At 43.1% G+C, this 17,773-nt stretch overlaps 1 protein-coding gene across 1 annotated transcript in view; it reads left to right on the forward strand.

Moving 5' to 3' along the window:
* LOC137335794 (golgin subfamily A member 7-like) overlaps positions 1 to 14,827 on the forward strand; it is a 33,016-nt gene extending 18,189 nt beyond the window's left edge. The window contains exons 5-6 of the mRNA XM_068001208.1: positions 5,353 to 5,417; positions 10,112 to 14,827. Coding sequence (XP_067857309.1) covers positions 5,353 to 5,400 — 48 coding nt within the window. The 3' untranslated portion in view covers positions 5,401 to 5,417; positions 10,112 to 14,827. The remainder of the gene's footprint in view (positions 1 to 5,352; positions 5,418 to 10,111) is intronic.
* Positions 14,828 to 17,773: the final 2,946 nt, after the last annotated feature.

Genomic DNA, 17,773 nt, shown 5'->3' on the forward strand with positions numbered 1-17,773 from the left:
TCACTTGGCTATAAATATATATAAGTTTTTTTTTCAAAAATCAAAACAACTACCACTGTGAACAGCGAGGGTATATTTATCTTCAAAAAAAAAGGTTGTGTACAGATTCAGTTGCCCTTTTTGATGGTGATGGGTGTTTCTTCATGAAAGCAAGACATCATTCCACCACAGAGCTCATTGTACTACTAATGTCACTTAGTAATAAAAAAGCACAATAGAATGAAAATGCTCATCCAATGTCTCCTCAATACTGGATTGTAGAATATTTCCAGGTAGACGTGCGAACATCTGGTTAAAATAGGACACTCTTTGTACGTTTCTCCCATTATTGTAGCAGTAGGCTTGAGAGGATGGGGTTCATATTCACCCTTATTTTCTCCCCCCTCCTCTCCTGACTACAGTTGGGTCTCGATGAGATGTGGATTCCTCAGGCACCAGCAGCGTGACTTCATTAAACCTCCATCTGAAGGCTTCACTGGTTTTTAAATTGTACCCTTGCATTTATTAAGCCCCAAAGTTTGCTAAAAACCTGAGACTATTACAGAAAAGGGTTTAGTTTACATTTTTAAAAAAGTTTTCTTTTTGGATTTGCACAAGCAAATCTTGGAAAAGAGGTGGTGGGACCACTTACTTACATTTTCCTCCCTCCCAAGAGACCCCCTTTGTTTCTGTGTGGGGTAAGGGGGTGCACCTGAGCAGCGATAGGAGGGAAATTAGGTGAAGAGACCAATGGGACATTTGGTGGGTTTTGAGGAAGCTTTTAAAGGGAAGTGGGGGGGAAAGTAAGGGGTAGCCAAGTGCAGGGGTGTGGGGAAAGAGTTCCATTGTGTCGGAGACACATTTTCCAAAGTATTTTTTTCCCTTATTGGCCCTGGGTTTTTATCTCTTTGTGCAACTCTCGGGCGATTATATGGCTGCGGGAGCAGGTGGGAAGAAGTGTTAAGCCATGATGGTCCGGTCGTCATGAGAGTGGGGCAGGCTTGATGGACCAGCTGGTCTTTTCCTGCGCCTCAATTTCGTACGTAGGGCCAAAATGGTCAATATGTCTGCACACTAAGGGGGAACCTTTCATGCATGATTTCTTGAGCTGCAGGTTCTTTTGCATGGTTTCAGACAAGATCTTCCCTGTCACTTTTTTTTGCGAAGCAACTCCGTACAGATCATTTATTTATCTTTTTTCCCTTTTCCTCCCTTCCTGTGCTGAAGGTAGTGACTCAAGCTGTGGTACGTTTCTGCAGTTGCCAGCGGGACTCGAGGCCCTCTGCCAAGAAACCATTTTTTTTCATGTTTCTGTCAGCATGCGTCTGAACTGTGGAGGGCACCGCAGCCAAACCTGATCCTGCCCCCCTCAATGTCCATGTGCGTTCACTTTCTAGCAGAAGTCACCAGGTAGCAGTCCAGGAACTGTGGAGTATTTTTTTTTCCCGTCTCCTCCCAGCCAAGGGGCAGTGAATCCCTTTTCTGTTGTCCTGAAGTCCCAGGTGCGATCAGCTAACTCCGTGCAGTGATGGACATTTTCTGATCTCTTGTGGTTCAGGAATGCATGATTCGTGCAATGCACTTACCCCCTGAAAATTCAAATTAATTGTGTTAATAAATGGCAGATTTTTGCAAGTGGTTCAAAACATTTCCAGTGGAGTTGACTTGCTGGATTTAGTATGGTTAGTTACTTCTGCAACCTTGCTGGTCTTGGTGAGATATGCCAACTACTTATGGCAATGTGCCTGTAACTACAGGGATTCTATTTTTTTTTTTCTTGAGCCTGAATTGGACACGGTTAGGAAAATGACAAGCAATTGGATCATAAGCTTTAGACTCCCAAATGGCTACCTCGTGCTATCGGGATATGAGAAGGCCTCGTGCGTTGCGTGTGTGTGTCACACAGATGTTGTCCTAGGCTGATTGATGCTTGGGACGCATTCAACACATTGTATCTATTTAATATTTAACAAAAATTCCACAGCAATTTCACGGTCTCTGTTCTTTCACGTAGTGTGTTTTGAGTTATGGGCGTGTACAGTAAGACACGCAGGAAGAATATGAGAGAGGCTAGCAGAAAAGCTGTGTGGTGTGCAAGACGAGCCTCAGCGCACAGAAGGCTGGTTTTATTGATGCTGGCATTTTATTCGTGCCGGCAGTCGGTGCACTAAATATAAAAGCGGGTGAACTCTGCACCCCAAGGCATCCAGGTCCCAACTTGCCTTGAATCATGAGCTGCTGTCAGAGGCAGTGGGATAAGTACAGCTTCTTCATGTCAACGATCTTCCTAGTGGTTGGGCGGTGGGAGGTTAAGTGGAATCTCTTTGGGGTTGAGGTGGCCTTCGTGATGTTGTTTCAAAATCCAATAACTAAACCAGGCAGGTCTAGCGCACTGTTGACGATTGGCATGCCAGCTTGGTTCATGAGTGTAACCTGCAAGGATAGAGCTGTCCCTGGGGTCCTGGATTCTTTCCACTCTTCAGATAACTCAACGAATCAATCTCGCTCAGTACTGGTAAAATATGTTGTTTTCGCTGGTTGAATTGGAGTATTACCCTAAGGAGTCCCTAAGCCTTAGCTGTGCCAATCTATGCCTATGCTCTTTGGATTTAGATTGTGTCCCATTGGGGAGAATATGTGCACTCTGTATCAGATACACAAGTACATGTTTGGATTGGAGACTTCTTAACGTGGTGATGGGTTTTTATGACGATCCAGCAGCTTTCATGGACAGTTTTTCCTGGTCCTAAATTTATTAAACTCTGTTTAATAGCTTGCTGTTGTGGAATTTGGACTCAAGACCTCTAGATTGCTAGTCCAGTAATATAACCACCAAACTGCCCTACTCTGCAGTATTGGTATTCATAGGAACAAGAGGAGGCCATTCAGCCACTCGAGCCTGTTCCGCCATTCAATTAGATTATGGCTGATCTGCACCTCAACTCTACCCTCCTTTGCTCCACATCCTTTGATACCTAACAAAAATCTATCGGTCTCAATCTTGAAAATTTCAGTTGACCAAGCAAGCACAGACTTTTGGTGGAGAGAGTTCCATATTTCCATTACCCTTTTTGTGAAAAAGTGCTTCCTGACATCACTCCTGAATGGCCTCGCTCTAATTTTAAAATTATGCCCCCTTGCTCTGGATTCCTCCACCAAAGGAAATAGTTTCTCTGTATCGACCTTTATAGAATCCTTTTATCATGTTAAAGACCTTGATTAGCACACCCCTCAACCATCTAAACTCGAGGAAACACAAACCAACTTCATGTAACCTGGCCTCATAATTCAACCCTCTCAGCCCAGTATCACTCTGGTGAATGTGCGCTGCACCCCCTCCAAGGCCAATAAATCTTTCCTGAGGTTCGGTGCCCAAAACCGAACACAGTATCCAGATGAGGTCTCACCAAGGCACTGTACAACCGAAGCATCACTTACTCACTCTTGAATTCCAACCCCCGTGAGATTAAGGCCAACGTTAAATGAGCCATTCTGATCACCTTTCGCACCTGTGCACTAGCTTTTAGTGATTTGTGTACATGGACACCTAATTCCCTTTTTTCTTTCACCGTTCCTAGTGTCTCCCCATGAAGAAATAATTCCGATTTTGTATTTTTCAGATGAAACGTGGATGACCTCACACTTCCCCACATTGAACTCCATCTGCCATAGTTTTGCTCACTCACTTAGTCTGGCTGTTTCCCCTTTGTAACTTCCTGTTCGCGTCCACACAACTTAATGTACCTCCTAACTTAGTGTCATCTGCAAACTTGAATATAGAACTGTATTCCTTCATCCAATTCTGTTCTAGATCTGTCGTTCCCTGTTTGTGTATGGGGGTAGGTGTGTCTTCTAATCTCTGGTCTCAGTTGAGGTTTATGAATTTACAAATGACACAATGGCTGAAGAAGCCTTATTTCATATCTTTCTCTCTCTCTCTCTCTCTCTCTCTCTCTTTTTCTCTCGATCGCTGATACGACTTCAGCTCCTTCACAGACTCTTGGGCTGCTACCAACTCCAGGCCCCTTTTGCCCGACAGAGTCATCATTCATGGTTAATTATCCAAAAGTAATGAAGGAAAAACAAACAACAAGAAAAAACACATCAAAATTAATCATATTTTGGTTAATTTTTCATTTTCAGGGTTTGGATTGCAAAATTCACTCCCTTTAACCCTGCACAATAGTGGACTTCTTGGCTTCACTTTTAGCTGTGTAATGAAGGGCATGGTAGTTAATCAATTACTTCAGCCTAACTACATAGGTTACAGATTGTCTGCAGCTGCCAGTAATAACCATACAAGTGAAAAATTGTTTGGGAAATTGGACCTGACCTGGTTGGACTCAGAAAAATGAAAATATTGTTTCCCTGCCTGTTATATGGTCACACGAAGCCTGATTTGATCAACACTGATTTCCTTGGCAATGTGTCACTGGCACCTATGTTTTTTTCCCCCAGTCACTGTTGTCTCTCACCATTTGAACAATATTTGTTGATCTGAAGGAACAAGTAACTCTCTGCAGAAATTGTTTCTGATGGTCTTTGTTCGAAATGTGCATGAATAACTTGAACCTAGTCCAGTATGTTACACCTGTAAATGTGGAGCCCCTTTGCTTGTATTTAATGTTTCCCTTCATTTTAACAACTTCTACCCTCAAGGTGCTGTCTCAGCTGGGATGCGGTTCCACTGGCATCTGCAACCCTTTGATACTTTATTCCAAGTGGCTCTTTTTGTTGTGCGGATCACTGGGCAGTTCTACCGTGGAGGACCTCACAACAAAACTCGCTCCTATCCTCGCCCAACGTGTTGGGAACATTGGATGTTTTGTTGTCCTGCTGCAGCAGAGGGCTGCTGAGGCCAGGTTGTAACGCAACTGCTGCCTCACCTGTGGTGAACTCGCTCGCCATCGACCAGGCATTTGAATGTGGGACCTTCTGATTTTCGTGGTTTCACGATACGCTTGAATGGTGCATTTGTCTCCAGTGCTGTCGGGGGGAGTTTGTGAAGTCCTGTTAGTGGAACAGGGAGGGGGATTCAACTTGGAAGTAATCTGATGAAGCACTCCTTTTATAAATGATGGTCAAAAAAATTATGGTAGTAATTAATGTTTTTAGGGGGGACAGATACACTTGAGTTTTTAAAAAAAAATTCAAGAACGCTGTGATTAGGACAACTGGGAAGCTGAGGTTACATTCTGAATCAATTAACGCACACAGATAAAATGACGAAGGTTCATGAGGATTTGTATCAACAAAATGTTGCTGTTTACAAATTCATTATTTGCAAATGTCTACGAAGAAAATCTGCTGTGTTGAATTATGCCAGTGATGCTTCGAATACCCCATTTGTTTCCTTAATCCTGGCCCTTGCAGATCGAGATTGCCATTTATGAAGACAGAAGTTTTAGTAGTGGAAGATGAAGTGTGGAAAAACTAAGGTATGAACTTACAGGACTGGTCACAGCTCCATCTTAAGCAGAAACACAAAGTGAAGTACTTTCTCACCAAAGACCCTCATGTACCATCACCTTCGCTGTAAGATAGATTGGTGATGGCAACGTCCAACCATGAAGAAGTGTGAACTTTCTCTGCTACAGGACTGCTGACGTATGATTCTGCTGGGCATCTTGATGCAGCGGGTCTGCTATGCATCAAGTGAATCAGTAGGATTATGCTCCATTCATCCTGATGGTTTAAGGTTATTCTGGCTGGTACCTGGAGTAAATTTTCTACTGGAATGACTCCAGGCAGAAGGCGGAACAACTCTAAGGCATCATGCAGACTTCATGCGGTACACAGCAGAGCAGCTGGGATACAACCCCAGGAATCTGTGGTGCACAAATGTGCAAATATCAGCATGTTTAAAAAGAAATCCAGTATGTGGCTTTATACCAATGTAGAGCTGGAGATATATTTGTTCAAAACTGTGCAGAATTGGAGACCAACATTTTTTTAACTGGCTTTGCACCATTCTAGTTTTAATTAGGATTTACTTTAAAAGTCCTAAAAAAAAATGAATGGCAAATTTGCCCTGGTATGAAGTCTACATGAGCAGGGATTTAGACAATAGTGTTCAACTACATTCTCTGACTTGGGGAGATTTTATATGGGTTCAAGGTAAAGCTTGTTCGTTCGTTCGTTCGTTCTTTCTTTCTCGCCTCCTTTGTCTCTCTCTCTCTTCCCTCGCTCGCTCTGTCTCTATCTCCCTCACCCCTTTCTCCCTCTCCATACCCAGAAATGTGCTTTAACCCCAGGTTGAGTAGGACTCTCCCAGCTGCCACCGTTTCCTGCAGGTGTCCTTCCTGTGTCCTGTGAATGGCACTGTTAGGTTGTGAACAGTTTGGTGCTGTCAAATCAATCACAAGTCACTGAGTTGGGAGTTTGACCGAAGAACCCAAGTCACTGGCAGCAATGCCAGGTTTGTGTCCCATCAGTCTGCGCTGGATTGATACTCGGGTCCTGGAGGCGAAAGGTTAATTTTAGAGTGACAACACCCTGCTACATCTCATTTCATTTTCCATGCCTTCTCTCCTGCCTGGAGCACGAGCACTCCTTCTGCTGGATTGAGTGAGGGCCAGTGTGGGCTGCAGGTTGGAGATGGCGTTGAATGTACAGGCTCACCTCCTCCAGCAGAAGAGTGTGGTGTGGATGCAGAGGGGAGAGAGAAGAAATGAGGACTGATTACACCAAGTTTAAAAAATATCTTTGTCAAGATACATCATATGTGCATTCTGCCTTTTTTAACACACTGACAGGAAATACAATTTGCAAGTAATTACCACACCTGCAGAACATTAATTTATTTGCGTGCTGCTTTTGAATTCGGTTTCATTATAATAGTTATAATGTGTTGCAGCAATTCAATCTGCTACCATTAATTCCACCCAATCTGTTTTCCTGATGGCTGTGTTCATGTCACCTGTTTTGGATTTTTTTTCTTACAAATTTAGCCCACTTAATCGTGTTATTTGCGTGTCTCGTTTGATTCAGAAATATATTGATATGAACTTGTCACTGCCTTAACAAGCGCCAATATATCCTTGTGACTGTGTTCAGTGTAGTTCTGTTCACTTGAATCTTGGGGTTCGCTCCCTGATGAAGTAATTTTATTTTCTCAATCCTGTAAAGTGTTTAAAGACGATGGTTTTTTTTTGCAGAGTATTGCCTAATGGATTTGTTGGTTTGAGATTTGTATTGCCCTTTGAGGAAAGTAAATGAGCAGTTTTGCTTTGTACCTTCACTTAATAATAGGAATGCTGACTTCTAGTTTCACAGGATAATTACAGATGAGTAAGGGCCTTCCTCTCCCCTTTGCCCATCCATTTAGAACGCCCTCCATTGCAGCTCCAACTGGTACTTAACTGAGTCCAGGGTTTACGCCTTTCCGACTCTATCCAGAAATCCATTCTATGTATTGATCAGTTTTTGTGTGCACAATAATGTCATGCTATTAGTTTGACTTGACATTAACACTGTTCTGTTCTCTCTCGACCCAACCCCCTCAAAAAAAAATGAAGTAGTGAAAAAAATGTGGATAAGATTTACCGTTGAATGGCTGGAGCGCAAAGACCTGGACATCCCAGAAATTGGGAGCAATGTTTCTGCATGTCTTCTGCATGATATTGCCTTGGGGTTCCAGAGGTTTACAAGTCAAAAATTGTTGATGCATCTTGAACGAGTTATTAGCCTGAATGAAATTATTTGAGTTCCAATGATGTTGGGATGAGGGTTTTTAAGTATTAATGGAAGCCTGATAATTAAAAGCCAGAAGGAAAACTAGGCATTTAAGAGCCCTCTTTGGAAGTCTGAAGCATGCGTCCTGACCAGTCGACTGAGGAAGCAGCATTGATGAGTTGCAGCATTGATGAGGTACAACTTTGGTCTTTCTAAAATAAGATGTCTGAAGGAGGAGAGGGGGAGCAAAGAGAGAGATCTGCATTGACAGTCGTGGGATATAGTCAGAAAAGAAGTTGTTGGCTGATAGTATAGGACATGATGTGAATGGAAAAGAATGAAAGAAGGTGAATTAGGAAGTGGTGGTTGTGTGCTGCCATGGTTGGGTTATAAAACCTTGAAAATTGTAGGAGGAAGGGAAATGAGTTCCATAGTTTTGAGATTCTGAAAAAGAACAGAGTGAGAGTAAAGGACTGTGATCAGTCTTTTTGTTTAACAAGATGAGGAAGAGGATAGCATGTAGGATGGAATATTGTGCAATTTTTACTCTGCATTGCTTCTTAGTCATGGAATTCTCAGTACCTTTTCAATACTGTGTTTAAATGGCCTGGTTGTGAGACAGAACACTGTGTGAGGCTTTAGAAGGGAAGCTCTGCATTGCTGCAGTGTCCTTGGGTACCATTCTGTGGTGCCACTGGTTCATGGAATCACCTTGGTAAAAATAGTGGATCTCGTGTAACATTGCTGATGGGCTGATGGGCAGCTGGGAATCTGGACCGTGTTTTGTGATGCTTTGTTACTAATCTGGCTGATGTCCTTTAAGGCCACTGCTCAAGTACTCAGATTTCAAGTCATCGAAGGTGTTCTTAAATTCCTCAGGTCAGTTAGAGGTTAGGAACAGGAGTGGGCCATTCAGCCCCTCGAGCCCGTTCTGCTTTGTTTTCAGTGTTCGGCTAAGACTTGACTTTGTCTTTTTTTGAAGAGATTGTTTTGCAGCTGTAACAAGTGTAACGTCAGGAGTGTGACCATACGCTGGATGTAAGACTGCTAGATATATTAGCTGCTTCCTGTTGGCCACTGTGTTTTGCTAGTGAGGCAACTGCAGTTTCTGGATGTCATGCGACTCCTACAGCTCAGCTGGAAACAGAAAGCATAGCGTGGCTCCCATTCGGGAAGGCCAATTTATCACTTTTTACAGGGAAGAAATACATCCCCGAAAACTGCAGCGAGGCACTTGGGAAAGGCAACACATCTGGTTGGCAGATTTGAGTACTCAACTCAAACCAGTGATGGCAGTGGCCTTAATTCTCTTGGTGCTTTGGTGGTTTCACCATGCAGTCCTCCAGACGTTGCACATAAAATAGAGTTGAGATAACAGAAGGAATCATTGTGGTCCCTTGGGGAATGCGTCCCAAAGTCAATGTTATGCAGTAAAACCACTCACTGTTCGCAGCTGTGGGCAATCCCTTGCAAGCTGAATTCAGTTTTTCTTAGATTGCTACTTTCAGACCGTCAAATCTTGACACAAACTTTCTTTCCTTCTCGTTTCTCTCGTTTCTTTGCTGCTCTATCTTTTGTAACTGTGAAGGTTTGTAGGGACTGGATGATCCAGTGGGTTAACTGACTGTTCCTTCACCCTTGGCTTGAATTCATTCCAGACATGGTGGGGGAGAGGAGAGGAGAGTTTGGACAGGCCTCAAACCAGCTCCTTGTAGCTGTGGCTAATAACCAAACGCTGTCTCCAATTTGGCACTCAATGGGTTATCTCTCAGGCGACAAGGACCGCTGATGTGGCAAATGGAATTGTCACACGGTGCAATATGCCAAGAGCGTCCAAGTTTTTGTCTTTGCTGATTTTAGATGCATCGCATGGAGACCTGTGCTACACACACAATTTAAGTTTGTTTTCCATTGATTTGTATGTATCTCAAGTTGCTGAATCAAACTGATCTTGGTGCCCTGACTTCGAGTTTATCCATCAGTGAGGCAACAGTCTTCTAAACCTCTAGACCCACAAAGTTCAAACAGAACAAAGCAGGCTAAGCAGTTTGGGCTCCAGGAGCTGGATTGCCAGATCCCAGGGGCTGCAGATAGACCTGCGGCAACAGGTTGAATAAGGTTGGGAGTTAAGAGTTTGTATAAAAGGAGCTGGATTTTGTGTCTGGCTACGGTTCACCTCACCTGGGAGTGACTACTTGTTTAAAAAAAAAACCGGGAAGTTCCCTGGCGCTGACCCCTCTCGCCCTAATGAGATTGGGTGGAGTTGAGGTAGCCTTAACTTTCTGGCCTGAGAGTACTCAATGCTGACACTCGAGTGGTGGAGATTGAGAGGTGTTCCATTTACAGGAACGGATGTCCCTTGCTCTGATGAGCGCTAAAGATGCTTTTGTATGGAGCTGGATTATATTCTATTGTGACTGGGCACGTCCTCATTTACGTCATTTATTTTGTTTACCAGTGGGACCAAGGCAGTGAAGGATACGGGCCACTCCTGCTGGGTATCAATTCTGCACCGAACACGTACCCTACCTCGTCTCTGGACTATCATTCCACAAACTCTTGAGGACCTTGGTGCCACTTGAACGTTGGATGTTTTTGCAATCAGCTGTATCCTCAAATGATATATATTATGTGTGGGGTGGGGGAAGGGAGCAAATAACGATTGTGTTCAAATTATAATTTTCTTTTCTGAATTGTTTTATTTAAAAAAAAAATTAAAACAATTTATAAATTAACATCACCAGAACTCCTAAAGGAAGAGTCTAAGGAGGTGTTTGGTTGTACAGTGGTGATGCTCTCTGGTAGCGTAAGTTCATAGCTGTCTGAAGCCTCTGATATTCAGCGTTTTTCGTCCAACTCTAACTGAAGAAGTTGTTCTTTCCCAGTGTGCTGTGAACACGTGAGAGTGTGCCAGTACAAGGCAATTAACCCTAAGAGTACTGGAGGCTTTCATCACCTCATTCAAAACTAGCATTTGGTTTCACTGAGTTAACTCTGAGAAGCTGTCTCCATTTGGCTTGGCAGGCGATACCGTCAACTCTAGGAAGTCCCAGGTTAGTTGGCCAATCTTAGCCGGGGCAGCAGAGGGGGCACTGAAATTATCCAAGGTCCCCGGTATCGGGTGGTTAACACTGGCTAGGGTTCCTGCTCCTGCTCAATGTCCAGCAAAGCCCCAGATACAACTGTGTGTAGAAGTTTTGGGACAGGATCGGGCTTATGATCGGGCCTCGTTATAGCCTGCCAGCAATCACTGGCTGAGCTCCTACCAGTGAACCTGTAAACTAACACTTGGAGCTTTTCAGGAGCACAGGGAGAGGAAAAAAAATATTGAGTGTTATGAACAAAATGAAGACAAACGATCTGGGAGTATGGTAGAAGGCTCCGAATGCAGTCGAGACTGGGCGACAAAGGCAAACTTTGGTGCTGCTGGGTGGTTGGATTATTAAGTTTAAAAAATGAACAGTGGTCAGGAACATGCTTCAAGGTCTTGAAGACAATGGAGGTGGTCGAGTGACATCTAGAACCATGAAAATAAAACGTCAATGATTTCTTCAGTCACCGAACTCCAAGAATGTGTTTAGTGCAGACCCCAAACCTGATTTATTTTTTAGTAATGCATGCAGTTCAGATTTTGTTCTAATAAATTTCTGGAGCTTTCTCAATAAACGTTTCACTGTTGGCATTCTTAGCTGATGTACAGCTGCTCCGCTCACTGAATGCTGCAGATACAACCACAAGAGGATATTGCATTACATCATTGAGATGGTAGATTAGGGGTACAGTACAAGGAAAGGATAGTTTTACAGAGAAGTAAGTGTTTTACTGAAGCTTTTGCACAGTGTGTGCGCGTGTGTGTGCGTAATTAAAGGTTGAATGTTTCTGCAGCAAGCTCATGTTGTAATTGTATATATTTACATAAAACCTTAGGTTGCACTTTTATGTTGCTGAGCCAGATTCAGGAGAGTGGTGCTATACTGGCCTCTTGGTTCTACTCTTCTCCGTTTGATTCCCCCCCCCGCTTCCCCCATTACCATAGACAGGCCAGAAACAGCCAGGGGTTCCAACGGCAATTCGCAAAACCCACAAAAAATGGGTTTCTGACGTCCATTGGCCACACTACTCTAACTTGAAAGCGCCTTTACACAACCACATAGATACATTTTAAAAGCCTTCGAAAGGAGCATTCAGTACTCTGCGGTTAATAACTTATAAATGCTCTGTCGTCACTTGTAGCTTTTAGCTACTCGGGCTTATTCCCCGGGGAAGTCTGTGGCTCAGTAAGATTAACTCATTTAAATTTTTGCTTATTCGTGTTTTTCTTGTAACTCGCAATACAAAAACGTGGTTTGTGACAACTTTAACACCTATCTTCTAGATCTGCAAAGTTTATAAACGCTTTTGATATATTTGTATTTTTTTTAAAACAGTCTTATGATTTTCGAAGAGGAAAAATGTTGTGAGAAAATGCCAGTTGTACTTTTGTCACAAACCAAACATTTTAACTGTGTTCAGTGTTGGGCAGACTGTTCTTAGCAGTTTTGCTGCTTGTTAGTGCGTCTAAAGAAAAATACAAAGCCTGACCTTGATCCCGGGAAAATAATTTGAACAGAGTCCGAGACAATTGACTGTCAATCATGTCTGACACTAAATCTGACCTCGTGTGACCTCGGGAGTGCAAAAGGGAAAGGGGTTTGAGTTGTGCAGTGGAGTAGAATGAGCAGAACATTGACCTTTTTAGTTCCACAAACCTGGGCTTCAATCCAGTTCAGACTGGTGGACTGAAAGTCTCTTCAGGTTGACTGTGAAGGGGAGTCTGGGTGGGAGAGGGGGGAGGGGGGGTTGGTGGTGTCAAGCCAGTTCCCAGTGGACATCTGTCCATAGTACAAGACTGCCTGTAATTTGACTGGCACTAATTGGGCAATCTCACTCTGAGGCCATCAGCGGGGTCAGCTGAAATTTAAAAAAAATCTTCAGGACTTTTCAATTTAACTCTCTTGGTGTGGGCTCTTTCCCACATTCACTCTTTTTTTAAAAAAGTTACTTTTTTTTTAAAAAGACATTTCAGCCCAAATAAGTTGATGCTTTTTAAAAAAAAATCTTGACTTTTTTCCACACATCCTAAATTTAATAAATCCAGGTTCTGAGTTCAGTTTCGACTGCGGTAAAGGTTTGTGTTGAGCTTTGGATAGGAACCTTCAAATGTCTGTGAGGTGACCATCAAAGCCTCCCAACCCCCATGGGTTTTTTTCTCTGAAATTGGCTGTTTCCAAGGCTCCAGAAGTGGCACAGAATTAATTTTGTGTTTGTATTATTTCAAAAAGCAATTAAAAGTTTTCGGGCTACCAATGTTGGAGGAGGGGGGGAGTGGAAGAGATTCTTTAGGGAGTTTAATCTGTGATACACATTTATCTTGCAGCTGGCCCTGAGGGTATGGGAAGTAGAAATCTCTGCATTGCTGTGGATGTAGTCGGAGAGTTTGTTTTGTGACATTGTGAGAAGGCTGTACCCTACCTCTTGTCTGTGCGTTACCTCACCTGGGGAGGTTTGGAGATGTACCTGGGTGCCAGAAGCCCAAATGAATTCACTCTCCAAAACTGCTATCCTTTGCACCTTGCTTATCACAAAAGAAAATTCACCTCGAAATGAAGCAATAAACTGTCGTGGGGAAACGGATGTTTGGTTAGTGTTTGAGACTGTATGATATTGGGACATAATTTTTCAAGTCAGATATACTTTCAGATGTCCATATGTGTGAGGCTGAGAGTTTTTTGACGTTAGTTTTAAATCTTTTGGAAAAAAGTGCAGTTGAGAAGTGCAGGATCAAATGATGTGAAGCTTTATTTTTGCATTTCTGACGTGCTCAGGTCTAAATGAAAATGAAATGCCATGCATGCTAGTGAGAACATTGGATGCTGTGGAACCCTAACCTTTGCTGCAATTTATGGTGTTAGTATTTCGATTAAGATTTTCTGCCCTGGAGTGATGAGTCATTCAAAGAAAAGAGTGCCACTTAAAGGCAGGCGGCCCATCATCCTAAGTAAGCAAGAGAATTCAGACAGCTCATTTCATCACCGTTGAGAGTCAGGTGCATGCAGCACGGTGACGTTAAATGATGTAAGTAGTTTCACTGCATCTGATCGCTCCGAAGAGCATTCTGAGAAGCTGCACTCCGACTTTGGATATTGGGAACAATTATGTCCAGGAGTGGCGAACGTCACAATTTTTTTTCCTGATCTAGCAACTGGGCTGAATTTTAAAACATCTGTAATTCTTGACCCTGTCCTGATTTGTTCCTTCTGAACGTGGAGGATAGTAGCACTGCCTAAATTGGAGGGGGGAGAATTACTGCTTTCATACAGTTTCTTTCAAGAAGTGGGCTTTCAGGCTGACTGTATTGACCTGTATGCAGCTCACACCCCAAGCCTGCTCACCAGAAAAAAAGTCACTGGTCCTTAAGTAGGTCACCCCGCAAACTCACTCATTTGCTTCAATGAAAGTGCGACCATCATGCATGTTAACATGGTAAGCATACTTGGATTTCAGTTACACAGCCAAACCAGGTGTTCTCGTTGCGTACTTTTGTATCCATTAAGTGTACCAGTTGATGTGACTCTAGATTTCTAGGCGTTTTTACGAAAACCAGTGTAAAATAGTGGAGCAACTTATTTGTATGCAGGTATGATTTGAAGTCCTGATGTGCTGGTGGTGGCACTGCTACACAGGCAAGGTAAGGGACAGCTGAAGCTTTGAGGTTTTTAAAAGAAAAATTATATGAATGGAAGTCTATATCCAAAAAAAATAGACAAAACTGTACCTATTTATACAATTTAATCTGTATTAATACCACTCCAATTGGCATTGAGTTTGATACACAAGTAGAATAATTGTATTGTGTGTGAAAAGCATGGCTGTCAGATGTTTGACAGCTGTTTTGTGACTTGGGCAAAATAAGTGCAGCACCTTCTGAAACCTGCCATAACTCAAAGAACCTCGTTGTTTATATTGTGTGCCTGTCTCTAAGATGCTTTTGATTCTATTTTATTACTGTATGCTGGAGTCACACATGCTGTTTTTAAAGTCTGTCCTTTGATACAAGTTCACCTGCTTGTTAATATATTGGTTTCTGTTTTCTATCTTTGCTGATAAAATAAATAAATAAAATGCTTCTACAAAAGTTTGTGTTTCCTGAAGGTGTTTTGCATTGGGTGCCCTCCCAAACAGTGGGGGCGGCGGGGTTGGGGGGGAGACACACTTCCGGTGGAAACTGATGAACCGATTTTTATTTTGTTACTTTTCTGTTATTTACTGCCCAATTTCAAGAAGGTGTTGGAAGTTCCCTGCCTCACTTGAATTCGGGAAAAGGTGCTTTTTTTTTTGTGTGTGTTTGGGACGTGTTCATCCCAGCCCACTCCATTAATTCCATTAATGTTTGCTATTTACCAGGTATCATGTCAGAAATTTGCATGTTTCTAATCTTGGCGTGATTTTTGCTTTTGGTATACGAGAGAAAAATCAGTGGATATTGCAGCAGACGAGTGGGGGGGGGGGAACAGGGAACTGACCCATTCTGAGGGTGGGGGCTGCTAACTTATTGCTGTGTTGAGTTTCCTTTCCATTCAGTAAAAGTTGATCACCTACCCATTTACATTCCTCTTTCACCATGCCTGACACACAGGATAGTGAGGGGCCAAAAAGAAATACATGGTGACTGACTGACATAACATCCTCAAATGTTTCATGAATTTCACCACTCCTCCTCCTCCTCCCAAAAAACACACACGTATTAGATCTGAAAAGCAAAATTGTGTCGCAATTGCAACAAAAATATTATTCCTCCTGTTCAAAGTAATTGAAATGAAGACCTTGATGACTTAGCTCCCTATTTCAAAAAAATAAATGACTTCTTACCGATTTTCTGATTCCCAGAACACATGATAACTTCTTCATTTCAGTTGGTAATTTTCCACGTGTTGGTTGTGTATCTGCTCTGAAAATGGGGGACTGTCAATACAGGGCAGCAATGTGACAGGTGTCAGCCGTGGCTCAGTGGTAGCATTCTCACCTGAGTCCACAGATGCTAGCTTTCCCCTCCAGGAACTCACCCAGGTGGCTATAATTCAATTGTGAGTGAGCCAGATCACAGCATCAGCCGTGACTCAGTGAGTCGCGCACTCATCTCTGAGTCAGAAGGTTTGGATTCAAGTTCCACTCCAGAGACTTGAGTACAAAATCAGTGGCTGACACTCCCAGTGCAGTACTGAAGGGGTGCGACAATGCTGGAGGTGCCATCTTTCCAATGAGATGTAAAACCGAGGCCCCGTCTCCCCTCCCTCTGTTGTGCATAAAAGATTCCATGGCACTATTCAAAAAAGAGCAGGAGAGTTCTCCCTGCTGTCCTGGCCTATATTTATCCCTCAGCCAAATCACTGAAACAGATTATCTGGGTATTAACTCATTGCTGTTTATGGGACCTTGCTGTCAAATTGGCTGCCACATTTCCGACATGACCAGTGACCACACTTTTAAAAAGTACTTCATAGAATGGTTCCAGCACGGAAGGAGGCCATTCGGCCGGTCAAGCCCATGCTGGCTCTCTGCAAGGTCAATCCAGCAAGTCCCACTCCCCCGCCCTTTCCCCGTAGCCCTGCAAATTTATAGGTTGTGAAGTGCTTTGGGATGTCCTGAGGTCTTGGAAGGAGCTGGATAAATGTAAGTTATTTCTTCTGAAGGGCATGGCATGAACAAGAGGCCTGAGAGCAGATCACCTTCCCACCTCCTTTAGGTACGTTGTGAATGGTACAAAGAACATGTGGAAGAGGCAAAAGCAGACTGAAAGCAAGATGTCACATGATCAGAAAAACCCATGCCCACAGTGATGCTGTGACTCCATCCACTCTGCGACATGCACACAGCTTTTCCTCATGGCTAAACCTTTTATCTGAAGCGTATTCTATTGAAACCTAAATTTTCATGAGAATTCTGGTGGGGGAGTCCAGAACAAGGGGGCATTGCCTTAAAATTAGAGTTAGGCCGTTCAGGGGTGATGTCAGGAAGCACTTCTTCACACAAAGAGGAGTGGAAATCTGGAACTCTCTTTCCCCCTTCCGTCTCTTTCCTCCCCCCCCCCCCCCCCCTCCCAAAAAAAAAAATTCGGCTGGGGGTCAATTGAAAATGTCAAAACTGAGATTGATATTTGTTAGACAAAGGGTGTTAATGATGATGGAACCAAGGCAGATGGAGTTGAGATACAGATCAGCCATGATCTCATTGAATGATCATCTTCTGTTCCTATGTTCCAGTTCGAGTATTTCGCAGATAAGATTTTTTTTAAATGCTCCAGGTCCCTCCTTTTTTGAGATCCCTGTGGTGCCTCCCAACTAATTTGACACATCTGATAAATATTTATGTGCAGGGGAAGCTTTCCAGGATTGTTGTATTTGAGTAAAGATTAAAAGTTTCCATGTGGGAGGTATTGGTTAAATTACCTGATTGCAGCATAATTCTGTCCCTTTATCTAATGCTGCAAGTATTTGGCAGTGATGTGCATTGGCTGATAGCTCTCACCTGGAACTTTTTTTTCTTGGTGCACAGCCGAAGCAGCGAGCAAAAAAGCTTTCCTTGTGCTCCGAGCTAGAATTGGACATTGTGCCAGGAGTAGGTGACTGTAGAATTCAGAGTGACCAAAAGGGAGAAAGCTGAGAAGTTTAAACTTGTTCTTTTTTTGCACGAAGAAATTCAATCTGCACTTTCTTGGGAGCTAAAATTTGATGGGTAGGTTTTACTCTTGTGTGGAAAAGCTGTGCAGTACTTTGCGGTGCGAGCTGATCTCTCTTTAATAGGGCTGAACAACAGGTCTCAGGACATGTTGCAAACGAGAGGGTTTCTGAGCATCTCCGCTTCCCACTGCAGCGCCAAACGTTTGTCTGAACAATCGCCATTTCCGAAAGCACTTTCCAATTTACATTTTATTATGGGTTTTCAAATTGGTTGAAATAATGCGACCATGACTTAGCATTTCCTAAGCTCCCAAATAATTTGTTGCAATTTTGTTCGCCTTATGGTCCCTTTTCTGTCTTCCTCACAGGCCCCTGCGAACTTTGCTTCCGAGAAAATAGGCAAG

This window comes from Heptranchias perlo, chromosome 20, assembly GCF_035084215.1.
Source record: "Heptranchias perlo isolate sHepPer1 chromosome 20, sHepPer1.hap1, whole genome shotgun sequence".
In the NCBI taxonomy this organism is placed as follows: Eukaryota; Metazoa; Chordata; class Chondrichthyes; order Hexanchiformes; family Hexanchidae; genus Heptranchias; species Heptranchias perlo.